Source organism: Crotalus tigris, unplaced genomic scaffold (assembly GCF_016545835.1).
Source record: "Crotalus tigris isolate CLP2741 ecotype Arizona unplaced genomic scaffold, ASM1654583v1 scf7180000024367.1024689, whole genome shotgun sequence".
Taxonomy (NCBI): domain Eukaryota; kingdom Metazoa; phylum Chordata; class Lepidosauria; order Squamata; family Viperidae; genus Crotalus; species Crotalus tigris.
The window spans coordinates 779,365-802,747 of NW_024100536.1; the positions used below are offsets into that span (position 1 = coordinate 779,365).

General features: G+C 49.2%; 2 protein-coding genes across 9 annotated transcripts in view; both read right to left on the bottom strand.

The window, feature by feature from the left end:
- Positions 1-674, bottom strand: part of SUPT16H (SPT16 homolog, facilitates chromatin remodeling subunit) — a 34,575-nt gene extending 33,901 nt beyond the window's left edge. Inside the window, exon 1 of the mRNA XM_039327781.1 lies at positions 506-674. Within this exon, the coding sequence (XP_039183715.1) occupies positions 506-571 (66 nt within the window). The 5' untranslated portion in view covers positions 572-674. The remainder of the gene's footprint in view (positions 1-505) is intronic.
- Positions 675-6,074: 5,400 nt separating this feature from the next.
- CHD8 (chromodomain helicase DNA binding protein 8) overlaps positions 6,075-23,383 on the bottom strand; it is a 101,018-nt gene continuing 83,709 nt past the window's right edge. For 6 of the 8 annotated variants that reach the window (XM_039327769.1, XM_039327774.1, XM_039327772.1 and 3 more), the window contains 10 exons: positions 21,939-21,993; positions 21,601-21,796; positions 20,275-20,483; positions 17,048-17,617; positions 15,280-15,428; positions 11,999-12,250; positions 11,147-11,254; positions 10,274-10,453; positions 8,214-8,336; positions 6,075-6,812 (listed from right to left, as the gene is read on the bottom strand). In XM_039327769.1, the coding sequence (XP_039183703.1) occupies positions 6,330-6,812; positions 8,214-8,336; positions 10,274-10,453; positions 11,147-11,254; positions 11,999-12,250; positions 15,280-15,428; positions 17,048-17,617; positions 20,275-20,483; positions 21,601-21,796; positions 21,939-21,993 (2,325 nt within the window). In that variant the 3' untranslated portion in view covers positions 6,075-6,329. The remainder of the gene's footprint in view (positions 6,813-8,213; positions 8,337-10,273; positions 10,454-11,146; positions 11,255-11,998; positions 12,251-15,279; positions 15,429-17,047; positions 17,618-20,274; positions 20,484-21,600; positions 21,797-21,938; positions 21,994-23,383) is intronic. The other 2 variants (XM_039327775.1, XM_039327771.1) reach the window with 2 other exon arrangements.

Consider the following 23,383-nt stretch of genomic DNA (forward strand, 5'->3'; position numbering starts at 1 on the left):
TGGGCTCAGTTGTGGTCGTAAGTCGAGGACCAGCTGTATAACGAAACAAATTCTCCTTTGCTGAACGGGCCACGCTGTAAGGCGACTTCCTGCACCCAGCAAGGCCACGACTGACCTCAGGCAGCACCCATCGAGAAGGGGAGGGGAGGAGGGACCGATCCGGCAGCTGTCTCCCCCCCACCCCCACCCCCACCCCCCGGTTGAATCTTGCTTATTACTTCTTTGGCCTTCGGCGTCACAAATTCCCGCTTCAAACTAGTCCCCAGAGCGTCACTTAGTGAGGCGATGGGACCTTCGGAGGACCGTCGGGAACGCCGCCGGCCCTCCAAGGGAGAGGCTCGGGGGATGGGCTAAAGGCCACCCCCGCCTCCCAGGCAGATCCGGGCCTGTTTTGAACCCCCAGCCGGGAAGTAGGAAGGGCGCCCGGAAGGGGGGGGTGTTGGGGGAGGGACCCCCGTGCCTGCTCTCCCGGGTCTCCCCTCGGCCGCCGCGAGCGAGGCCTGACCTGCCAGTTGCTGTAGAGGCGCGTGACGCGGCGGTAGTACGCCTCGCGGTCCAGACTCAGCGCCATCAGAGCGGCTCCGCCGTCGCCCCGCCTCCCCTGCCGCTCGCGCCGCCGCCGCCGCCGCGACCTCGCTCCTCGCGGCGACCCCGGAAGTGGAATGTCTTCTCAGTTCTCTCTCGCTCGCTCGCTCACTCGCTCTCTCCTCGCGAGACTTAGCGCAAGGCTTCTGCTTCTGTTTACGCGCGTGCTCGTTTACCTTTACCAGAACAGAAATGTCCCTCACGTTTTTTTCACCCGTTTTCCTCCTCTTTATTATTTAAATGTGGTTGCTTATAGTATTGGTTGGTCTGTCTGTCTGTCTCTATATTTATCTCTGTCAATCCTTATGGGAGCCCTCATGTCCTTGGGGAATAATTATATATCATTAGGGGAAAAAGAAATACAACTAATGGATATTTTTTTTAATACGGCACACACATGTATGAAGACTGTGGCATGTGTGTACGTGTATGTGTTATATATTACATTATATGTGAGTGTGTGTGTAATATATGTAGATATGTGTGCATAGATATAGATAACTAAAAAGTAATATCGATCAGTTTTAGTCTCCCGCGCTTTTTTCTCCCGTCAGTGGGACGAAATGAGAGGAGCGCGCATGCGCATGCTGTTGGGCTTGCAACGGGCTCCCTTTATCGGGTTCAGTCTCGCGCGCGCCGACCGCGTGACCGCGAGTGGCGCGAAGGTTTTGCCGGTCACGTGACCTCTTTCCGTTTTCGTTTGGCCCGCCTCCGGCTGTTCTGTAGGCGGCTCCCCTTCGCTATTGCCAAGCGGGCACGTGATCTCAGACCTAACATTCGCGGGGAGAAAACCACGCATGCGCATAGGGCAGAGCCCTCGCTTCCTCTACATAGAGATAATAATACTAACACATGGTCTACAACTTTTGGATAGGTCAGAATTTTTTTTTTTAACTGCATTCACAGCTGAAAAGTCAGGGCAACGCAGCGCTTTTATTTTCTATTTATCTTCCCGTATTGTGCTACACTTGCACAGTTGCCGTAAGCCAATTTTATTCTCACCCTCCATTAACCTATCTTTAAAGGTGAAGGATCATCTTTCCATTTGGACATAAAATCTATGGGCAGATAGATCTAAAAGCAATTCTATGACTCCTTGCTCCCCGTCCGCCACCCCCTTCCCAAAATAAACAAATAAAAATAATAATATATTAAAATTACATTTTCTGATATGACAATACTACAAAGTGGTCCCGGAAGTGTTTTATCCATGCATTCTCTAATTTTTAGCTCTAGTTGTCAAAGCCTGTTCGTGGCCAGGGGCGACCCGATTACTATTTGACGCATGCGCAGAGCATATTCAGACAGGGATCCAGTACTGTGACTAGAGGACCTGGCTTTTTTCAGTAGCTCCTGCTTAAGGGCTGAGAAGTTCCGAGGGGAGAAGTTTGCACCTCCACAGTCTGTGTGTGCCATTTTACGACCTTGCCACAGTTGTTAAGTGAGTCACCGCAGATGTTAAGTTAGCAACAAGGTTGTTAAGTGAACCTGGCTCCCCCATTGAGCTTGCCTGTCAGAAGGTTGCAAAAGGGGATCAAGGACACTGTGACCGTCATAAATATGAGTCAGTTGCCAAGCGTCTGAATTTTGATTACGTGAAGATGCTATAATAGTCGGGTGAAAAAACAGTCATAAGTCACTTTTTTCGTTGCAACTTTGAACAGTCACTAAATAAACTGTCGTAAGTCAATAACTACCTATATCAGTGATGGCGAACCTTTTAGAGACTGAGTGCCCAAACTGCAACCCAAAACCCACTTATGTATCGTCGGGTGCCAGGTGGTTGTGGCCCATTGGGTGGGTGTGGCCCATTGGGTGGGCGTGGCTGCGGCGGTAACAGCAGACTGGGTGGGACTAAAAAGTTCAATCAATCAATTCCAACTTTGCAAGATCTTTTTTTTCCTGCGAGAAGTTGAAATTGACTGATTGATCAAACTTTTTTTTTTTTGCACACAGTGGTGGAGGCCTAAAGCAAAAAGGTTTTATAAAACCCAGCTGAAGTCCTAGGACTGGGGCGACAGCACACATGCCCAGAGAGGGCTCTGAGTGCCGCCTCTGGCACCCGTGCCATAGGTTCGCCACCACTGGTCTATATTCTCTCTCTAGGTTCTGGAAGGAAAATATAAAAATATAGTAACTTTAATTGATGTTTAGATTTAGTGTACAGGCAATATGTGACTTTAACATCCATTTATCTAGTGACTGTTTGAAGTTACAACACTGGTGGCAAGAAAGGCCATAAAACGGAGCAAAACTCATTCAACAATGCTCTTCGCAACAGAAATTTTAGTCCATCCCATAAGCCACGGCTATGACAACAGCCTTGGGTCAATCTCAGAATCCACAAGTGTGCAAGAAGAAAACTGTCATGCCTTTCCTTTCTATCTCAAGTTTTGATAAAATATACCAGACTCCAATGGCTGGCTGACTTAGAATATTTCTGGAAACTAAGCAGGTCATAGAAGACAGATTTAATAATAATTAAACAAGCACAAAAGAGGAATAAAAGGAAAAAATTAGGGCAAGAATGAAATCACAGGAGATAAAGTAGAAAATTAAAGTTAAAAACAAAAAACTAGCTGCATTACTCTTTTGTACCAAGAGGCAGACTCTCTCTTAATCTAGCTGGCTAGAATAGCTAACAATTATTGATTTCATTATGAACAAAACCAGAAAAAGTTTGACATGTTTCGTATTTGTACCCTATATTTCATAGGGGGCCAGCAACCCTGTTGCTAAGCTCTGTGGTTGTAAAATAAAACAGGCGTGACAGCACCCAACATTATAACCTATAATGTTAAGTTCTGGGTTCCTTATCTACTTTCTTCATGGGAAATGTTAGAAGTTAAAAGCCCTCTGATCTGCCTCCCCCTCCCTTTTTTTGCACCTCACTGGCTCTAAGGCAGTGGTTCTCAACCTTTTTAATGCCGCGACCCCCAACCAGTCGTAAGTCGAGGACTACCCAACCAGTCATAAGTTGAGGACTTTCCCTGCCCGGGAGCGCTGCACATGCGTGGTGCTGCCCCCTGCACCGGCTGAGGCGTAGCTGGCAAGTGCAGGGCGACGGTGCAGGGCGACCACCGGCTGGGCCACCAGCTGGCCCAGCCCAAGGGAGGTAAGGAACCCGCCGGGCCCCACGCGCGCCAGCAACCCTCCCTGCACCCGCCGGCCTCCCACCTCCCACCCCTGGCCCTCTTTTACTTACATTTTTAATAGTTGCTCAGCAGGGAGGGGTGGAAACTTCCAGATAGCTCCTAACTTGAGTTAATTGAAATTTATGGTGGGAATGACCAGGATGTGTAAAACTAAGGCTTCTGATTTCTTTTTCTGTACTCCTTTCCTTGTCTTTGTGTACATATGTTTGTCAAAGTTTTGTGTGTGAGGTAAATGTGACTGTTAACTGTTTCAAATCCAAAGAGAAAAGAATTTTAAAATTCTGCTTAAATTAAGCGACCAAAAGGAAATACCCTCACTCTGTTTGTCTGGCCAACAAACAAGAGTGAAGAGAAATGTGTTTGTTTTTTTTCTCCTTTCTCTCTGTGTATTCTTAAGAACAGCCTTTAGTAGGAGGGAATGTTTTAAGTTCATCTGCTAGAAAGGTTTCACTCTTGCATTCAATAATATATAATAAAGTTGGAAGGGACCTTGGAGGTCATCTAGTCCAACCCCCTGCTCGGGCAGGAAACCCTATACGAACTTTTATCAAATGCCTTACTGAAGTCCAAGAAAATTATATTCACAGCATTCCTCTGGTCCACTAATTTTGTCACTTGGTCAAAGAATGCAATGAGATTTGTCTAGCTCTAGCATGATCTGTTTTTTGACAAACCCATGTTGGCTTTTAGTAACGACTTTGTTTGCCTCTAGGTGTTCGCTGATTCTTGTTTGATTATCTTTTCCAGAATCTTCCCAAGTATTGAGGTGCCCATCATGCGCAGATGATGCTATAGGGCGTGGGCAGAGGGCATGGCCGCCATGACACTGCTGGGCCGCCATGGCAATCTGTGGAGGCAGTGAGTGGCCCTGTGGGCGGCTAGGGCCAGGATGGGGTGGGTGGAGCGGAGTGGGTGGGACGAGGCGGAGCAAGAGTGGAGTGGGGGCAGGCAGGGCCGTCTTTGGGGCACTCAGTCTCTAAAAGGTTTGCCATCACTGTCTTAGAGCAGTGGTTCTCAACCTTTTTAACTCCGCGAACCCCAACCGGTCGTAAGTCGAGGACTACCCAACTGGTTGTAAGTCGAGGACTTTCCCTGCCCGGGAGCGCGCGCATGCATGGTGCCGCCCCCTGCGCCGGCCGAGGCATAGCTGGCAAGGGGCAGCGACGGTGCAGGGCGACCACCGGTTGGGCCACCAGCTGGCCCAGCCCAAGGGAGGTAAGGCACCCGCCGGGCCCCACGCACGCCAGCAACCCTCCCTGCGCCCGCCGGCCTCCCACCTCTCACCCCTGGCCCTCTTTTACTTACATTTTTAGTAGTTGCTCAGCAGGGAGGGGTGGAAACTTCCAGACAGCTCGCCTTCACTGCAGACAACTTGCAGCACCGTTTGCAGAATGGGACTTTTGGCGGGCTCAGCAGGGCAGAGACAGTCTGGACAATTCCTATTGGCTTTTGAAAGCCAATAGAATTAGACTCTAGTCAAGAGAGTCTATTCTATTGGCTTTCAAAAGCCAACAGAATAAAAGGGAGTAGCACAGCTAAGGGGGGAAAAAATGGCGGACTACGTTGTTTGGCGACCCCCGTGAAATGGTCGTTCAACCCCAAATGGGGTGCCGACCCACAGGTTGAGAACCGCTGTCCTAGAGGGAAAGAAGCCCAAATGGATCCCCAGCTGTTAAGAATATTTGTGTTTGATTTTACGCAACTCTTATAACCGTACCGCAAAAGAACAGGGTGGGCGAGGGAGGGCTCACGTTTTGTGCATTTTGTTTCTTTTATTAAAAAAAAAAAAACAAAAGAAAAAAAAAGGAGAATCCAGCTACAGGAAGCTCTATTGTCTCTCCTCCCTCGGCCCCCTGCCACCCGAAACCACCCCGCCCTCGTGACATTTTTTAAACCCCCCCCCTCACAATTCATTCTTTCTTCCCCACAGCCTCGGCCATATTACACAAGACATATTACATATTTATAAATATAAACCCCACCCACACGGAGACAGGGGCATGGAGGGAAAGGGAAAGGCATCCTCCCTACCCTCCTTTTGCACTTATATTACAGCACGTGAACCGGGGCGATGGTGGTGGTGGTGGCGGCGGCGGTGAACGGAGCCGGCTGTGGGGAGACCCAAAGGAAAGGGAAGGAGCTGCTACCTAGATCCAAGTCGTCTTAGCTTAATGGGGAGGAGGAGGAGGACGAGGACTGGGTGGTCTTTGCTGCCTCGGGATTGCAGCCAGGGAGACAGTTCTCGGGTGACAGTTCCAAGTGCTGCAGGAAGAAGGGCAGAGCTGCTCACCCGGCCGACAGCCACCTTTTAATTTTTTTTCCCTTTTTTTTTTCTCCAAAAAATAAACCCCGCAAGAGCACCCTTGGAGGCAAGTCGTTATTTCCCCCATCCGACCCTTGCTGGGTTTGAAGGACCCTGCTTTGTCCTCCCAGCAGCCAACGTGGGACGAAGGGAACCTGTCTGCCGAGGGGGCCCCAATGGGCCCCCCGAGTCTCTGGCCTTTCCAATTCAATGTCATGAGGATGGCTAGCCTCCGGGGAGGAGCTGGCCCCTGTCAGAATCCGTCCATCTGCCCTCGCGACGTCAGTTCAGTCTTCTCCCTCCTCCTCCCCTTCCTCGCTGGAGTCGGAGTTGGCTGGCATCATGGGGTCGTCGTCGAGCAAGGAAAAGTCCCGTTCCGAGCTGGCGTAGCCCTGAGACAAGTCGTCCATCTCGTCTTCCTCCTCGTCCTCGTCCAGGCGCTGAGGATGGCCCAGATGCAAAGGGGCGGCGGCGTAGCCGGCGTGGCCCAGTCCCGGGTGGAGAAGGCTGGCGGAGGAGGTGGCGGCGGTGGCCGCGGCGGCAGGGAACGGCATGTATTGCAAGGCAGAGCCATGGGCCGAGGGGGCTTGGAAGTGTGCGTGGTGCAGAGAGAGGGGTCCCGTGGCTCCTAGTTGGACCCGGCCGGCCCCCATCAGAGCCATCATGTTGGAAAACTCCATCGGGGTCTGGCGACCGCGTTTCTGTGCATTGTCGGCGGCCCCCACAGCTCCTGGAAGGAGACGGTTCATCGTCGGATCTGGAAGAAAACCCTGCAGAGAAGCAGAGACTAAATTAAGCCATGTTCATACTCCGCGGCTGATCTGGTTAAGTGGCTCCCTCCACTGATGGGCTCACTCTGGGCATTTGGCAGCACAGGATCTCGCCCTGGAAAAAAACATGATGGCTGGTCCTACGCTTACAACAGTCGCAGTGTCCGCAGCGGCGCCCGATCAAAATTCAAGTGTTTGGTAAGCAACAAGCATTTGTGACCTCGCAGGGTCCTGTGATCAGCATCTGCGACCCGCCCAGCAAGCTTCTGACATGCAAAGTCAACAAGGGAAGCTGGACTCACTTAACGACTGGGGCAAAAAAAAAAAAACGGTTGTAGGATCAGGCACGCTTCATGTAACAACTGCATCACTTAGCAATGGAACATCTAGTCCCAACTGTGGTCATAAATCAAGGATTACCTCTCTCTATCTATCCCCTCCCTCCATCATCTCTCTCTCTCTTACCCAGGTTTTTTTTTTCTCATAGAATGTCCAGAACGGAGTTCTGGCACCTTTTTTGAATGAAACCTTGTAGGGTACGCAAGGCGGGTTGTATGATGTGTGTGAGTTCCGGCACCTTTTTTTTTTAAAAAAAAAGAAAAAAAGCACTGCTCTTACCTATCATCTATCTATAGCAGTAGTTCTCAACCTTTTTAGTGCCGCAACCCCCAACCGGTCATAAGTCGAGGACTACTCAACCGGTCGTAAGTCAAGGACTACTCAACTGGTGCAGCACTGTTTGCAGAATGGGACTTTTGATGGGCTCATCAGGGCAGAGACAGCCTGGACAATTCCTATTGGCCTTTGAAAGCCAATGGATTTAGACTTTATTCAAGAGAGTCTATTCTATTGGCTTTCAAAAGCCAAAAGAATAAAAGGGAGTAGCACAGCTAAGGAAAAGGGGGAAAAAAATGGCGGACTGCGTTGTTTGGCGACCCCCGTGAAATGGTCGTTCGACCCCAAATGGGGTCGTGACCCACAGGTTGAGAACCGCTGATCTATAACTATATGTCTGCCTGCATCCATTTGTCTGTCTATCTCTCTCTCTCTTATCTATCATCTATTTATATCTATACACTTGCCTCCCTGCATCCATCCCTCACTTTTCTGTCTTATCTGTCTATCTATTCATCCATCTGTCTGTTTTATCTATCTATCTATCTATCTATCTATCTATCTATCTATCTATCTATCTATCTATCTATCTATCTATCTATCTATCTATCTATCTATCTATCTATCTATCTATCTATCCATACCTCCCTCCCTCCCTCCCTCTGGGTGTGAGCATGAATTCTTAAACAATGTCTGAGACTGTGTGCTTAAAACGTTTTTTATCAACTACCGATCTTTTGTACCAAATATTTTTTAGGAAAGTTGTCATATTTCCATCTTAATCACCTTTTTACCGTTGGCAGAAATACCAGCTACCTGCATCCTCTCCAGCCCTACCAGACAACTTGGCTCTATCGGAACAGGTTTTGGGAACCGGGGCCATCTGTGCTTCCGGCGTTCTTCCATGTACTGGAGAGAAAGGGGGGAGAAACAGGTTGAGTTAGATGCTGCTCAGTGTGTACCTTATTGCGTGCGTTTTATAAAGTCATCCTCTCTTCTACAGGCCGTCAATGTCTTTCTTTTTTTGTCAATTCTGGCAATAGGAAGAAGGATGCATTTCCCAGAAGTCCAAAAATATAAACCAGATAAAGTCCCAGAATCACTAAGACTGCAATTTCATGACTCTCTTTCTCTGTGTTCTTTCCTGTTACCTCCCTACTACTGCCACTTGCGCTTTTTTAACTTCCATCTCTCCTTCGGCTGCGCTACGCCCCTTCCTCCCCGAAGCGACTGGGCTCCACCCCAAGTTAACTGCATCAGGCACTCTGCTTCTTCTCGGCTACATCAGACAGAAGGAAAGTAACAGATTGCTCCTAGCTTTGATTTTGAGATCTCTGGACACGTGTTCAGCTAGCATTGCTGGCTGTTTTGATAGGAAGAGGTTTAGTAGGGTGCAGAGGTTTAGTAGGGTGCGTGTGAATGGATGAGAGGGAGCCCAACACCCCCACACAGGAGAAAATAAGGAGGGAGGGGAGCAAAGATGGATGAGGATTCTTTCTTTCTTTCTTCTCGACTTACAACCATCCGTCCAGTGACTGTTCTAAGTGACAACAGCAGTGAAAAAAAGGGACTTATGACCGCTTATCACTTGCGACCTTTGCAGCGTCCCCATGCTCACGTGACCAAAATTCAGAGGTTTGGCAACTGTATTTATGAGAGTTGCAGTGTCCCGGGGGTGGTGTGAGTGTGTGTGTGTCATATGATCCCCTTTTGCGACCTTCTGACAAACAAAGTCAATGGGGGAAGCCCGATTCACTTAGAAACCGTGTTACTAATTTAGCGATTCTCTTAACAAACGCGGCAAGAAAAGTCGTAAAACGGGGGCAAAACTCACTGAACCGCCGTCTCGCTTAGCAGCAGAAAGTTTGGGCTTACAGTTGCGGTTGTCAGTTGAAGATTACCTGTAAACACCCACCCACCCCATCTCTCTCTCTCTTTCTACTCAAGAGGGCTTTAATCTCTCCTGGAGATTTGGGGGGTTATATTCTCAGGCAGAATGCTGGTTACTTGAGACTAGGACCAGCACTTGCAATTAGAAGCAAGCATTTAAAGCAGTGGTTCTCAACCTGTGGGTCGGGACCCCATTTGGGGTCGAACGACCATTTCACGGGGGTCGCCATTTCCCCCCCCCCTTTTCCTTAGCTGTGCTACTCCCTTTGATTCTATTGGCTTTTGAAAGCCAATAGAATAGACTCTCTTGAATGGAGTCTAATTCTATTGGCTTTCCAAAGCCATTAGGAATTGTCCAGGCTGTCTCTGCCCTGCTGAGCCTGCCAAAAAGTCCCATTCTGCAAATGGTGCTGCACCAGTTGAGTAGCTCTCGACTTACGACCGGCTGAGTAGTCCTCGACTTACGACCGGTTGGGGGTCGTGGCATTAAAAAGGTTGAGAACCACTGATTTAAAGTCTCATTCAGAAGAGGCAAACTGTGGCCCCTGTGCAACGTCTGGTTCGGGAAGATCGGTGTGCTGGCTTTGAAGACCCTACATCAGCCTGGTGGCCCTGAGAGTTCCTTAGAACAGTGTTTCCCAAACTTGACAATTTTAAGGCATGTGGACTTCAACTCCCAGAATTCCACAGCCAGCAACGCTGGCTGTGGAATTCTGGGAGTTGAAGTCCTCATGCCTTAAAATTGTCAAGTTTGGGAAACACTGCCTTAGAAGATGAAATAGCAAGACATCTTAAGAGGAAAAGCAGGACAATATCTTAGCAGGTTACAACATCTGGCGGGAGATGCGGAGGGAGAAACCGTGTCTGGGGATGGAAAGGAAAGGATTCCCAAAGGGAAGGGCGGAAGATTAGCGCCCCTTGGGCAACAAAGATTTTAGAGCTGAACCAATACTTACAGCCAGGAAGCGAGGATCTACCGCATACTCAGGGTGGGCCTGCAGCCACACTTCTAGATCAGCCCGGCGGGGAGCCGCGTCGCCCACCAGCAGCGTCCCATCAGTCTTGTTCACCACTGGGATATGAGCCTCCAGGTCAATATCTGGGCCCCTCAGTGCTTCCAGACACTGCAGTTCCAGCTGAGAGAGAGAGAGAGAGAGAAAGAAAGAAAGAAAGAAAGAAAGAAAGAAAGAAAGAGAAAAAAATGGAGGAAGAAAGGAAGGAAGGAAGAAAGAAAAGAAAGAAAATGGAGGGAGGAAGGAAGGAGAGGGAAGGAAGGAAGGAAGGAAGGAGAGAGAGAGAAAATGGAGGGAGGAAGGAAGAAAGAAAAAAGAGAGACAATGGAGGGAAGGAGGAAAGAAGGAAGGAGAGAGAAAATGGAAGGAGGAAGAAAGAAAGAAAAGAGAAAATGGAGGGAGGAAAGAATGAGAGGGGAGGAAGGAAGGAAGAAAGAAAAAGGAGAGAGAGAGAAAAGGGAGGGAGGGAGGAAGAAAGGAAGAAAGAAAAGAGAAAAAAATGGAGGAAGGAAGGAGAGGGGAGGAAGGAAGAAAGGAGAGAGAAAATGGAGGGAGGAAGGAAGAAAGAAACAAACAAAAGAAAGGAAGAGGAAGAGGAAGGGGAGAAAGGAAAGAAGGAAAAATGGAAAGAAAAACGAGAAGAAGAAAAAAAGAAAGAAAGAAAGAAAAGCTGAAAAGTCAGGGCCTCTAACACAGCTCTTCCACCTCCCTTTGCATCGCAGTGGCACCAACATGCTCCCTTCCACTGACTGATGGATCGGATGCCTGTGGCCGCCCATCCCAACTACAGACTCTCTGCAGCTAGCAACTGCTTACCTCCACCATTTTTTTGCTACTTTTCTTCTGGGTGAGAGCAGGCCGATCCCGAACGGTGCCATTTGGGACCAGCTTGTGCTTTTGGAAAGTCAGTTTGATTCCTTCTTCCTGGAAAAATGCACAGAGGGTTAGGGCAAGGGTGGAGAATTCAGGACCCTGCTCCACCCTCCCACCACACACCCTCCCATTTAAGCCTTAAAAGTTCCCACAGATGGGGTGGTTGGAATTTGGGAAAAATAAACAGTGTAAATCAGTGGAACAAAAATATGTTGATTATCCACAGGATAATCTAAGCTTCTAGACAGGCTTGGGGGGAGTGTGGAGCGGCGGTGGGGGGGGGGGAGAAGTAGGGGCCTTAGCAGATTCTACCTCTATCTTTAGCAATGGATGGAAACTGATCAAGGAGAGAAGCAACTTAGAACTAAGGAGAAACTTCCTGACAGTTAGAACAATTAACCAGCAGAACAACCTGCCTCCAGAAGTTGTGAATGCTCCAACACAGGAAGTTTTTAAGAAGAGACTGGACAGCCATTGGTCGGAAATGGTATAGGTTGGACTAGAAGACCTCCAAGGTCCCTTCCAACTCTTGTGATTCTCACCAAAATGACCTGAAACTGGCCTACAAAAGGGTGGGTCACCCAGGCCTTGAGGAACTGGACAAGACGTTAAGGGTGGAATTTGGGAACAATCTGGCAATTTTACTGCTTTATTTAGTAGCTAAATCTCAAGTTTCGTCAATTTTCAACATTTCCTACGATACAGCCATTTGGTTTGCACAGGGACTCGCTCCTGGCCTGCGGCGGAGGTGGGGGAGGGATTGATGCTGTTCTTCCACACCTATCTTGAACTCACATCTTTGATCTGCACGGTAAACTCCTTCTCTTGGCCACCGTGTCGGAGGCGGGTGAAGGAAGCTGTGCCTTCCTCTTGTGATGCCAGAGGGCAGATGTGAGGGATGGGGGAGGTGGTGTACTCTCCGTGCAAGTGGGGCAGGCCTTCTCCCTGGCCAATACAGGACACTACCTGGCCCTGCTGTGGGGAGGGCCACTTTCCGGACAGCACAGCCTGGCACACCAAGTCGATGCGGTTGATGAGGACACGGTCCTGCAGAAGTAAGAGAAAGAGATCCTAGTCTGGGCAAAAGAGGCCAACATCTGCAAGATTCCATTCAAATTCAATCCACATTTTCCCATTTGGGAACTGGGCATCTCCAAGACCTCTCAACTTCTCTCCAACGCTTAATGCTTCGAGGAGGCTCGCTAGTCAACCGAACTCAGAGAGCACCAAAGACTCCACGCTTAATAGCAATAGCACTAGCAACAGCCCTTAGACCAGCGGTTCTCCACCTGTGGGTCGGGACCCCATTTGGGGTCGAACGACCATTTCACGGGGGTCGCCAAACAACGCAGTCCGCCATTTTTCCCCCCCTTTTCCTTAGCTGTGCTACTCCCTTTTATTCTATTGGCTTTTGAAAGCCAATAGAATAGACTCTCTTGAATAGAGTCTAATTCTATTGGCTTTCAAAAGCCAATAGGAATTGTCCAGGCTGTCTCTGCCCTGCTGAGCCCGCCAAAAGTCCCATTCTGCAAACGGTGCTGCACCAGTTGAGTAGTCCTCAACTTATGACCGGTTGAGTAGTCCTCGACTTACGACCGGTTGGGGGGGGTCGCGGCATTAAAAAGGTTGAGAACCACTGTTTTAGACTTAAGAGTATATACCACTTCATAGTACTTGACAGCCCTCTCTGAGTGGTTTACAGAGTCACCATCTTGCCCCCAATAATCTGGGTCCTCACTTTACCAACCTCGGAAAGAGGGAAGGCTGAGTTAACCTTGAGGAGGGCGGGTTCAAACTGCTGGCAGGCAGTAGAATTAGCTTGTAATACTGCATTCTAACCACTGCACCACTACGATTCTTCATGCTTTTTCTGTCAGAAAGACTAAGTTATGTATACCATGGACTGTACCCTCTAAAACCCACGACGTCACGTGATGTCGCGCGACCCATTGCGACTTTTCCCCCATTGCTGGCAATGGGATGGGTGCGGTTTCGGTGTGATGCACCCGGCCCGTGGGCTGGCAGTTTGACATGCCTGCTCTAAGCACTCTCATTGAGTAAGGTTCCTCCCCCCGCCCCTAATTAAAAAATTACCATGCTCTCATGAAATTGGCAATCTCTCCAGAGATTTTTCGAAGTTGAAAGACCTCACAAAATACAAAGTAACTCACGAAAAATGGTAACACCCCCCCCAAAATTATTTTTAAATGCAATCGCTTTAATAAGCTACCTTTCAAATATGAAATATCTCCAAGGCAGAGGAGAATATATAGAGTTTTATTGTTTAATTTATGAGCGTGAAGCACAATAATTGCTCATTCTTCACAAAATTATTTAGAAGTGCTTCAAAACTTTGAACACAGCTCTTCTTTGACATTCACTAAAACAGCCATATATATTTTTCCAGTCTGTAAAGAGATGCTACTGCTTGAGTGAAGGAATTGACTTACTCAAGGTGCCTCTTAAAGTAACTGTGTCTATTTCTCAGACTGACAGAGACATCTGAAAAAGAAGGTGGCTGCTTTAAAGAGGAGTATGAGGTCTAAAGCACTTCTGCATCATTTCTAGGTATGCGCAAACCAAATAAATCGGGTTAATCCCTGTTTAAATGGCGAGGGGGAAATTTCATGGTCTCAAAAAAGCCACAATATATCAAGCATTCCATTGCGGAGGTATGCTATTTAAAAAAAAAAAAAAGAATTTCTAATGGCTGCTTAGATACGTGAGAGAAGGATTTTGATGGAAACTCCCAAGAATTCAAGCTGTAGTCAGAAGCAGAGCAGGGACAAATACAGGTAGTTCTCGACTTATAACCGTTCTTTTAGTAACCGTTCAAAGTTACAACGGCATTGAAAAAAGTGACTTGTGACCGTTTTTCACAGCATCCACATGGTCATGTGATCAAAATTCAGACGTTTGGCAACTGGCTCGCATTTATGACCATTGTAGTGTCCCAGGGATTCAAGGGATCCCCTTGTGCGACCTTCTGACCAATGGGGAAACCAGATTCACTCAACCACCCTTGTGACTAACAACTGCAGTGATTCACTTAACAACTGTGGCGAGGGAATGTGGTAAAGGAGGGGGGGGCAAGACTCACTTATCAAATGTCTCACTTAGCAACAAAAAAATGTGGGTTCCATTACAGTCGTTAAGTCGGGGACTACCTGTAAAGGAATTATTGGCCAGGGTAAACATTCCTACGAAATTATTTCCTCTGAATCGTATGGAATTGAGGAAAGCAAAGCCCACTCAGGGTCGGAAATGGAAGAATATGCCCCTTAGTGCAGGGCTTTTCAACCTTTTCACCCATTGTACCACTTTTAGGATATGGCAACATCCGAGTACCACCAGTCCCCTAGCAAGGTGTCAAAAAACGTGATGACCCCCCCCAAAAGGAAAAAAAGTGATAAAAGTACAGGTAGTCCTCGACTTACAACAGTTCGCTTAATGACTGTTCGAAGTTACAATGGCACTGAAAAAAGTGCCCCCCCAAGCCACAGCCGAGCAAGACACCTGCCTGCCCGCCCAGCGGCGCTCTTCCTCCTGTCCGAGGTTTCCATTGTTGTGAGCATTTCTTTTGAGGATTGGCAGCGGCGGTGGAGTGGGGGGTGTTTGGTTTTTATTCCCCCTCTGTCTGCTGGGTGGCTGCAGCAGGTTTTGGTCACTTCACATGACCCTGGGACACTGTGACCGTCATAAATATGAATCGGTTGCCAAGCATCTGAATGTAAATCACAAGAGCCTGGAGATGCAGCAACATTCCAGCAGATTGGCGCTTCTTCTGGGCTCAGCAGAAGTACCAGGATGAGCGGCGAGCTCCAGCTGTAGCCTGGCGCTTCCGCTGAGCCCTGGCAGCCCTGCAGCTCCAGCCATCTCTCGCTCAGGCTTGTGCGGTGCTGCCACCGGTTCAGCTCATTCCCCTCCCCTGCTACCACTTTTCTAGGATGGTCGCGTACCACCTGCCAGGTGCCAATGTACCACAGGTGGTACCCGTACCACTGGCTGAAAAGCCCTGGCCTTAGTGCAACATGCAACTCCGGCAGTATCCCTGCCTTCTCGGGCTCGCCCGTTACCTTTGGCCACTCGTGGGCCCTTTGGCGCTCCTGCAGCAGCAGATCCGAGGCACTAGGCTGCGGCGAGTTCCCCTCGTGGGAGGTGGGCAGAGACAGCAGTGAGGAGTCCTCCTCCTCAAAGAGCTTCCCGCCACAAGAAGCCTCTTCACCTGGCAGGAAGACAACGACGAGAAGGTAGGAAGGGATTTGCGACGGAAAGAGAAGAGAGTCTGCTCCAGATGAGGAGGGGTCAAGAATGGAACTTCGGCAGCTACCTGCCTCTTTGTTTCTTCTTGCCATTAAGAGTTGGGGGGGGAGGTGTTGCTTTGAAAGGGTTTAGATCAGGGGTGTCAAACTCGCAAGGTCATGTGACATGTCGCAACTTTTTTTGCCATTGCCGGCAATGGGGTGGGCGCGGTTTTGCTATGATGCACCCGGCCCACGGGCCGGCAGTTTGACACTCCTGGTTTAAGATGAAGAAATGAAACTTTGTTGATTCTGCTGAAATTACTGTGAAGAGCCTGAGTCATTTCCAAGGACACTAAAGCAGGTGTGGAAGAAAAGCAGACGGTTCCCGTAACAAAGGGAAATTGTTTACAGCGACTATGGGAAAGGGCGGGGGCTTGGACGATGAGACTGTTGTTTAATTCTTTGATTTGCGGCTGGGAACCCCAGAGTGAATTTGGCTTCGATATACTATGCCGTATATCCAATAAACAAAAATAATTCCAGAACCGGAATGTTTCTGGTGATTTATTTGGATTTTTGAGCTGGATGTTGACAGGAGGGCCCCGAAGAGAAGGACCTGGGTGGGCAGATTACATAACACCATCCCAATACTAAAAGTGCCCAAAGGGGATGTTTTTGGGGTGTGTGTGTGTACATATGTGGCTTCTAAGCAAGCTCATGTACACCCTTTTGCTAAAGTCAATCCATGCTGCATTGATTCAATGCTTGGCAGGAGGGCCAGCTGAAAATCTCCAAGCGTGCTGTTTACGAGTCCCGTTACTGGAGAAATAAGGGACAGAAATGGCTATTAATAAAGTTGAGTGGCAAAAAGTATGTAACATGGAATGCTGTCTTTTTTAAAAGACTGCATTAGAGCGTGTCAGGTACAACAATAAATACAGGCTTTAATAGAAGAGAATTGCAGATTGATCCAGAAATGGTAGAGTCACGACTAAATAAATGCACAAATGAGACAGGCTACAGATACACTCATTCAGCCATTACTCCACTTTGATAACACACCCCAAGCTACAAAAGGAAACACGTAGGTATTAGCGACAAATAAATTGGGGTTTGGTTCCGTGATATGCCTCTGTCAGGATAATTTCTCCTAGGTTTAAGCTAATTTATTGGATTATTATGAATTGGGGAGGAGGAGAATTCTCCTGAATTCCCTAGAAGAGGGTGCAAAATATCATCTTTTGGATTTTTTTGAGATCCATTGCTCCTGTAAAAAGGCAAGATAAAAAAAAAAGAACTTTTCCACTAACAGAAATTTCTCATTTTTAGTAGAAAGGCGGTTTTTCTAGGGCAGTGTTTCTCAACCTTGACAATTTGAAGGCATGTGGACTTCAACTCCCAGAATTCCACAGCCAGCAATGCTGGCTGTGGAATTCTGGGAGTTGAAATCCACATGCCTTCAAATTGTCAAGGTTGAGAAACACTGTTCTAGGACCAATCGCGTCTTGATTTTTAAAAACGCAAGGAAGGCCTGGGCCATTTTCCCCTCAGGATACGAACGGGAAAGAAGGGACATCTTAAAAAAAAAAAAACAGCTCACCCTCACTGTCATCAGAGCAGCCCGAGGAGGACGAACACGACGATGAAGCAGAAATCTTGCTGAGGTCAAGTTCGGAGTCGGAGTCCTCGGCCGATTCAGGTTTGGGGGGCAAGGCGAGGGGCTGTTGCGGAGCAGGTGGCTCATTCAAAGGTGGAGCGAGGAGCAGGGGGGACGGAGCAGCCGCCGTGCTGACCCCCGGAAGGGGTAGCCCTGCAGGCTGGGCTGGCACCGGGGGCGGGAGAGGGGGTGTCCCTGTGCCCCCGGCCCGACTGTGCAGGTGGCTGAGGCGAGCCGCCAGGAAAGAAAAGTCTGGGTCTTGCATGATGGTGGTGTCAGTCTGGCTAAGACCATGGCGGGCCACTCCCCGCAGCAGCTCTCCGTCGTGGCGCCCGCACTGCCACCACAGTGGCATTTCAGGGCCAGGGGGTTGGCACAGGGCGAGGCGCTCCTCCAGGAGGGGATGGCACAGCACTTGCTCCCGCAGACGGCGCAGGAGATCGATGCGGTACAGGGTGCGGGAGGCCCGCTCTTCCGTGATGGGTTCGATGAACAGGGTGGGGTCTGGAGACTCTGGAGAAGAAGGGAAAACGTGGTGAAGCTGGAAATCTTCCCGTTTCGCGCTCTTTTCCTACGTTGTTTCTCTTCTATTCCACCCCGTCCCTCCCAGCCCACTGCCTGAAGCCCTTATAGCACTGTTTCTCAATTTTAGCAACGTTAAGACATGTAGACTTTAATTCTAGTAAACCTCCAGAATTCTGGAAGCTAAAGTTCACCCATATTAAAGTGGCTGAGCTTGAGAAGCACTGATTTATGGCAGGGGTCCTCAGCACCCAATCCATGACCCAGTGCCAGGCTGCAGCCCGTTTGGAACCGGGCCGCGGAAGTGGTGGAGGCAAGCACACCTATGCGCACAACACTGCATTTATGAAAGCAGCACCTGTGTGTGTGTAACCTCTGCCAGGCCAGAAAGACTGCTGCCTTATGGCTTACTTTCAGAGATTCGTTCACATCTCCAATATGATCAGAATGATAAATCCTGATTCAGTCCCATTGACCTCCAAGGATCTTGGACAAGACTCACAAGAGTCCCAAACAATACCACTGGACAGTTTATTGCCTTTTTTTTTTTTAAAGTGAAATGTAAAAAAATGGGAACGATTTAATTCAAGAGCAGTATATACAGAGAGAAAATCTTGGAATCTGTAAGAGTCACTTCCCAGCCTCATTTAAAGTGAGTTAAACAGGGCAAAAGTCTTTTTGCATGCTTTGAAAAGCTTCTTTCAGGAGTTTTCTCTACCTGGACTAAATTGCCCCCTTTTAGAAAAACTGTCAATCGACTTTGCTGTCTCTTGATTGTTCATGTCCGTGTTTTTCTCCATTCCTTTCTCAGTCTTCTGAAACAATTTAGAAGAAGTACTGTATTTTTTGGCATATAAGGCGACCCGGCGTATAAGACGACCCCCGACTTCGGCGCCGATTTCCATGCCTAGAAAGTCGTCTTACCTGCCGGAAACCACTGTAATTTCCGGCGTATAAGACGACTCAGCGTATAAAATGACCCCTGACTTCGGCGCCGATTTCCGCGCTTTAGAAAGTCGTCTTATATGCCGGAAAATACGGTACTTGGGAAGTCACAAGAGTATATAGTGCAGCGGCTCCCAACCTTTTCTATAGCCTGCACCCCTAGAACGCTTCTGATATATTCCCTCCCCCCTTACAAGAGTTCAAAATAACGAATTATGCATGCACACTATAATTTTGAAACTTCTAAAGCCAAGTTTTTGCACCTTCTGGAATAGCGTCTTGCACCCCCAGTTGGGAACCCCTGATATAGTCTATCGCTCCTGTTGATGAAAGCGATCTCTCTCTTTTCAAGCTTCAGTCTGAACCTCCCCCAAAAAATTGTAACTGCTTTTAAAGTTGCATTAACTTTAATGAATGGTTTCTAATTGTTTCTCAGGCTCATGCAGAAGCTATAGAGCAGGGCTTTTCAACCTTTTCACCCATTGTACCACTTTTAGGATATGGCATCATCCGAGTACCACCAGTTGCCTAGCAAGGTGTCAAAAACTTGATGACCAAAAAAAAAAAAAAAAAGGAAAAAACTGATGAAGTACAGGTAGTCCTCAACTTACAACAGTTCACTTAGTGACTGTTTGAAGTTACAATGGCACTGAAAAAAGTGCCCCCCAAGCCACAGCTGAGCAAGACACCTGCCTGCCCACCCGGCGGTGCTCTTCTTCCTGTCCGAGGTTTTCATTGCTGTGAGCATTTCTGTTGAGGATTGGCAGTGGGGGGGGGGTGTTTGGTTTTTATTCCTCCCGTCTGCTGGGTGGTTGCAGCAGGTTTTGGTCACTTCACATGACCCTGGGACACTGTGACCGTCATAAATATGAATCGGTTGCCAAGCATCTGAATGTAAATCACAAGACCCTAGAGAGGCTGCAACATTCCAGCTGATCGGCGCTTCTTCTGGGCTCAGCAGAAGCGCCAGGATCAGCGCCGAGTTCCAGCTGGAGCCTGGCGCTGATCCTGGCGCTTCCGCTGAGCCCTGACAGCCCTGCAGCTCCAGCCATCTCTCGCTCAGGCTTGTGTGGTGCTGCCACCGTTTCAGCTCATTCCCCTCCCCTGCTACCACTTTTCTAGGATGGCCGCGTACCACCTGCCAGGTGCCAATGTACCACAGGTGGTACCCGTACCACTGGTTGAAAAGCCCTGCTATAGAGAAAAGTGAAATATTTTAATACAGGGCAAAAAAGTGCTGAATGCACATTCATGTGATACCTGAACCATTTTCTTTAAAAAAAAAAGTTCTTTTCAAAATCTGCACGGCCTTAATCAATAAAATGAATGTAAAAAGCTTTCTGCCTAATGCAAATGGCACGTTAGGCCAACCTTGGCTGACTGCAAAAACATCAGAAACGAAAACTTACTTTACCATAGAACGATATGGACAAGTCCATCAAATCAGTGGAATATTGTTCAATTCAAGGGTTGTTTTTTTTAAAACTTCTTGAAAAAACAACAACCTGGTATTCCCCAAAATTGTGGCACCCAACTGGCGCCGTCTATCTCATTCGCAATTCTTCCTAGGTCTGACCGTAGGTCTGGATTTTCAGCAATTGTACCAACTGAGGACTCAAGGAATGCAGACCAGAGATTGCTAATCCGAACCCAGTGCTCAGGCATCCTAAAGAGATTCTACCCATCCAGGCTCTGCTACTCACCATCACTTGCAGCAGGAGGAAGACGGCAAACCTGTCGACACATGGCTACAAAACCGTGAAAATACTTGGCTAGGCTCTCATCAGTCTTCTTGTCCAAGCGGGCAAGGATCCGAAACCGACTCCAATGAAACCGCATCGTGTCTGGATCATACTCCACTCCAAATGTGGAAACCACGCGATAGAAATCCGACTGTTCACGGCGTGTCCACCTTTGGATACAAATGATCATTGAACTCCCTCACTGCATACTGAACCAGTGGGCCACGCGCTCTTGCCCACTGCTGATCGACTGAAAGAATTGTCTGCCTTTTCTCTAAAATGCCCTAAGTAGACAAAATTGGGGACGGGGAGCTTCCACTTCTTCTTCTTACCTTTTCTCTCTACAATGACATAGCTGGCTTGGATTAAGACAAGGCAACTGACTCAACAGGTGGCTCAACCACTCCATGAACTGATGATGTAGGACAGGGGTGTCAAACTCAATTTCATTGAGGGCCGCATCAGCATTGTGGTTGCCGTTGGGGGGCCTGGTGGGTGTGGCCAGGGTGGGTGCGGCCTACTGGGTGGCGTTGGATGGAGTGGGTGTGGCCTAGTGGGTGGGCATGGCCAGCTCTACATCGTTCGCGTCAAGGGTGCCTGTGGGAGCCTGGGCAGGAGTGGGACAGATCTGAGGGTCTCTGGCAGAAGGGGGAGGGACCGGGGCAAGCGCCAAGGCATGGTGCATTTCTTCATTCCTCACAAAGGGTGACACCTCCCCAGCATGCACCCAGGGGTGGGGCCAACGCAGCAGGGGCTGTTTCTGGACGGCCTTGTGGAGCTAAGACTGAATGCATTTCAGCATAGATGGCCACCACAAAATTGTACATTGGCTCCCGGCCGGCCTAGGCCAGGGCCATGGCAGCAGGGGCTGTTCCCTCACTGTTTCCAGGATGGCTTCACGGGCCACATGAAACCACTTTGCGGGCCGCATCTGGCCCCCGGGCCTTGTGTTTGACATGTCTGATGTAGGAGAAGAGCAGGCAGAGCTGGGGGTGGCGTTAAGCGAGTCATCAGCCTAGAATCAGTACGTTCCCACAAATGGTCCAATTCTAACTCTTCTTGAATTCTGTGGATCCTGATCTGGCACTAATTCAGTACTGAACTTTAGTTGACTAGATTCTTTTGTATGGGCTTGAGAGATACATCTTCTTAACTACAACTTTAACATATGAACTTGATTCTTTATGAGGACTTGAACTCAGTCGCAGGTTCAAGTACCCCTCCTTAACCGGCTTCTCCAAAGACAAGGGGAAAAGAGAAGGCTACAAAGCAGGTCCCAAAGATTACCTCTGCTGCTTCTCCCGACGCACCATCTCCTTCAGCTTGAAGGCGGCCTCGCAACGCCGGCGACGCCGATCCCCCCGCTCCGCGGCCTCCATCTTCAGTTGCTCACGCTTGTAGCTCCGCTGGAAGGCCGTGATTAGTCGCCGCAAACGGGCTGTGAGTGCAGAGGCTGGAGGCCAGAAGAGATTCCCTGGCTGACCTAGAGAATGAGGGCAGGGATGGCCATGTGACTCTGGCATCCTCCAGGCCTCCACTTTACCTTCTTCCCAAGGTTGAGATGCTTATGAAGCTCAACTGCCACCACCTCCTTCACCAAGCCCTTTCAGACAGTAAGTAATTACCTTCCTCCCCATCCACCACCGATATGTCTTCATCCATCATCATTAGTGCTTCACCCTGGAATGGAAAGATCAGGGCTATTAAAGTGGCTTGCCCCAACTGACTATAGTCGGGGTTGATGGATTTTGGCCTAGGAGTCACAAGCTTGCTTTACTTGTGGAAACAGGATCCGGCTGGTGAAAACCTGGAAGCAGCTGGAAGTTTTCAACTGTTTCCCCCCCATGTTTCTCCATAAACTCATCCCAAAGAGAAAATATTGTTCCTATTAGTTTTGCTTTGCCAGACATGAAACAGCCTTTTTTGCCCTTAAGACTTCTCTCTGGCACCCAAGAAGGATGGGTAAGGTGAAATGAGGAAGCAAGGTGCAAATGGGCCCCCAGGTAGCTTACAAGCTCCTTTCTCCTTGTTTGGTACATCTGCTTGCAGTTTAATTCATCCCGAAGAATGTTTTCGGAGATTCTAAGTCAGTGGTGGCGAACCTATGGCACGCGTGCCAGAGACGGCACTCAGAGCCCTCTCTGTGGGTACACGCGCCATGTCTCGGAGATGGCAACTGTCCCTCTTCAACCAGCCGCCTGCTAACTAGCCAAGGTCCCACGTGGCTGGATGCATCCCGGCATGGCTGGTTTCCCTCCCCCCATCCTGTCCCTCCTGGCCTTGCATCTCTCCTTTTCCCGGTCACGACCCACTGCATCGCCTCCGCTGTTGGCTGGCCATCCATCTCAGAGGCGGCTTCTTTGAACTGCTGGCGGTGGGCGGCAGAGCTCCAGAGCGCACCGGTCAAGGGGCCGGCAGGCTGTGGCTGCTGACGGACACTGTCGGCCCCCATGCGCTCGCTGGCCTCTGTGTGTGGGGTCTGATGGTGTCAGGCAGCAGCCACCCCTTGCCTTGCCCCATGGCAATGGCACTCCCGCCCTGCTGTGCCTCATCCCTCAGGACGAGCCTCCTGCCTACCGCCCTACCTACCAGAGACTCTCTGGATCTCCCCCAACCCTGCCCACCCCCACAGGCGTCCCTCCCCACGAGCAACATTGAGGTGACCATGCCCACCTTGGCCACACCCACCCAATCTGCCATGACCACCACAGCCATGCCCACCTGGCAATAAATAAGTGGGTTTGGGGTTGAAGTTTGGGCACTCGGTCTCTAAAAGGTTCGCCATCACTGTTCTAAGTCATCCAGGCCATAGCTGTTTCTAAGGTGCTTTTTCAAAAGGTAACTGGACTGGGTCTCTCTCCCCTTCGCCCCCCCCCCAGGAGCAAGAAGAAAAAGATGGTTCTAGCAGGATGTTGGGGGACATGGAAGGATTAATTCTGATAGGATGGGGGTGGGAAGGATTGACCAGATAACTTCAAAGAAATATGTATCTTCCAACAGGCCCCCCCCCAATCCTGTAAGAACTAATCCTTCCATCTCCCCAACCATCCTGCCAGAACCGATGAAGCTT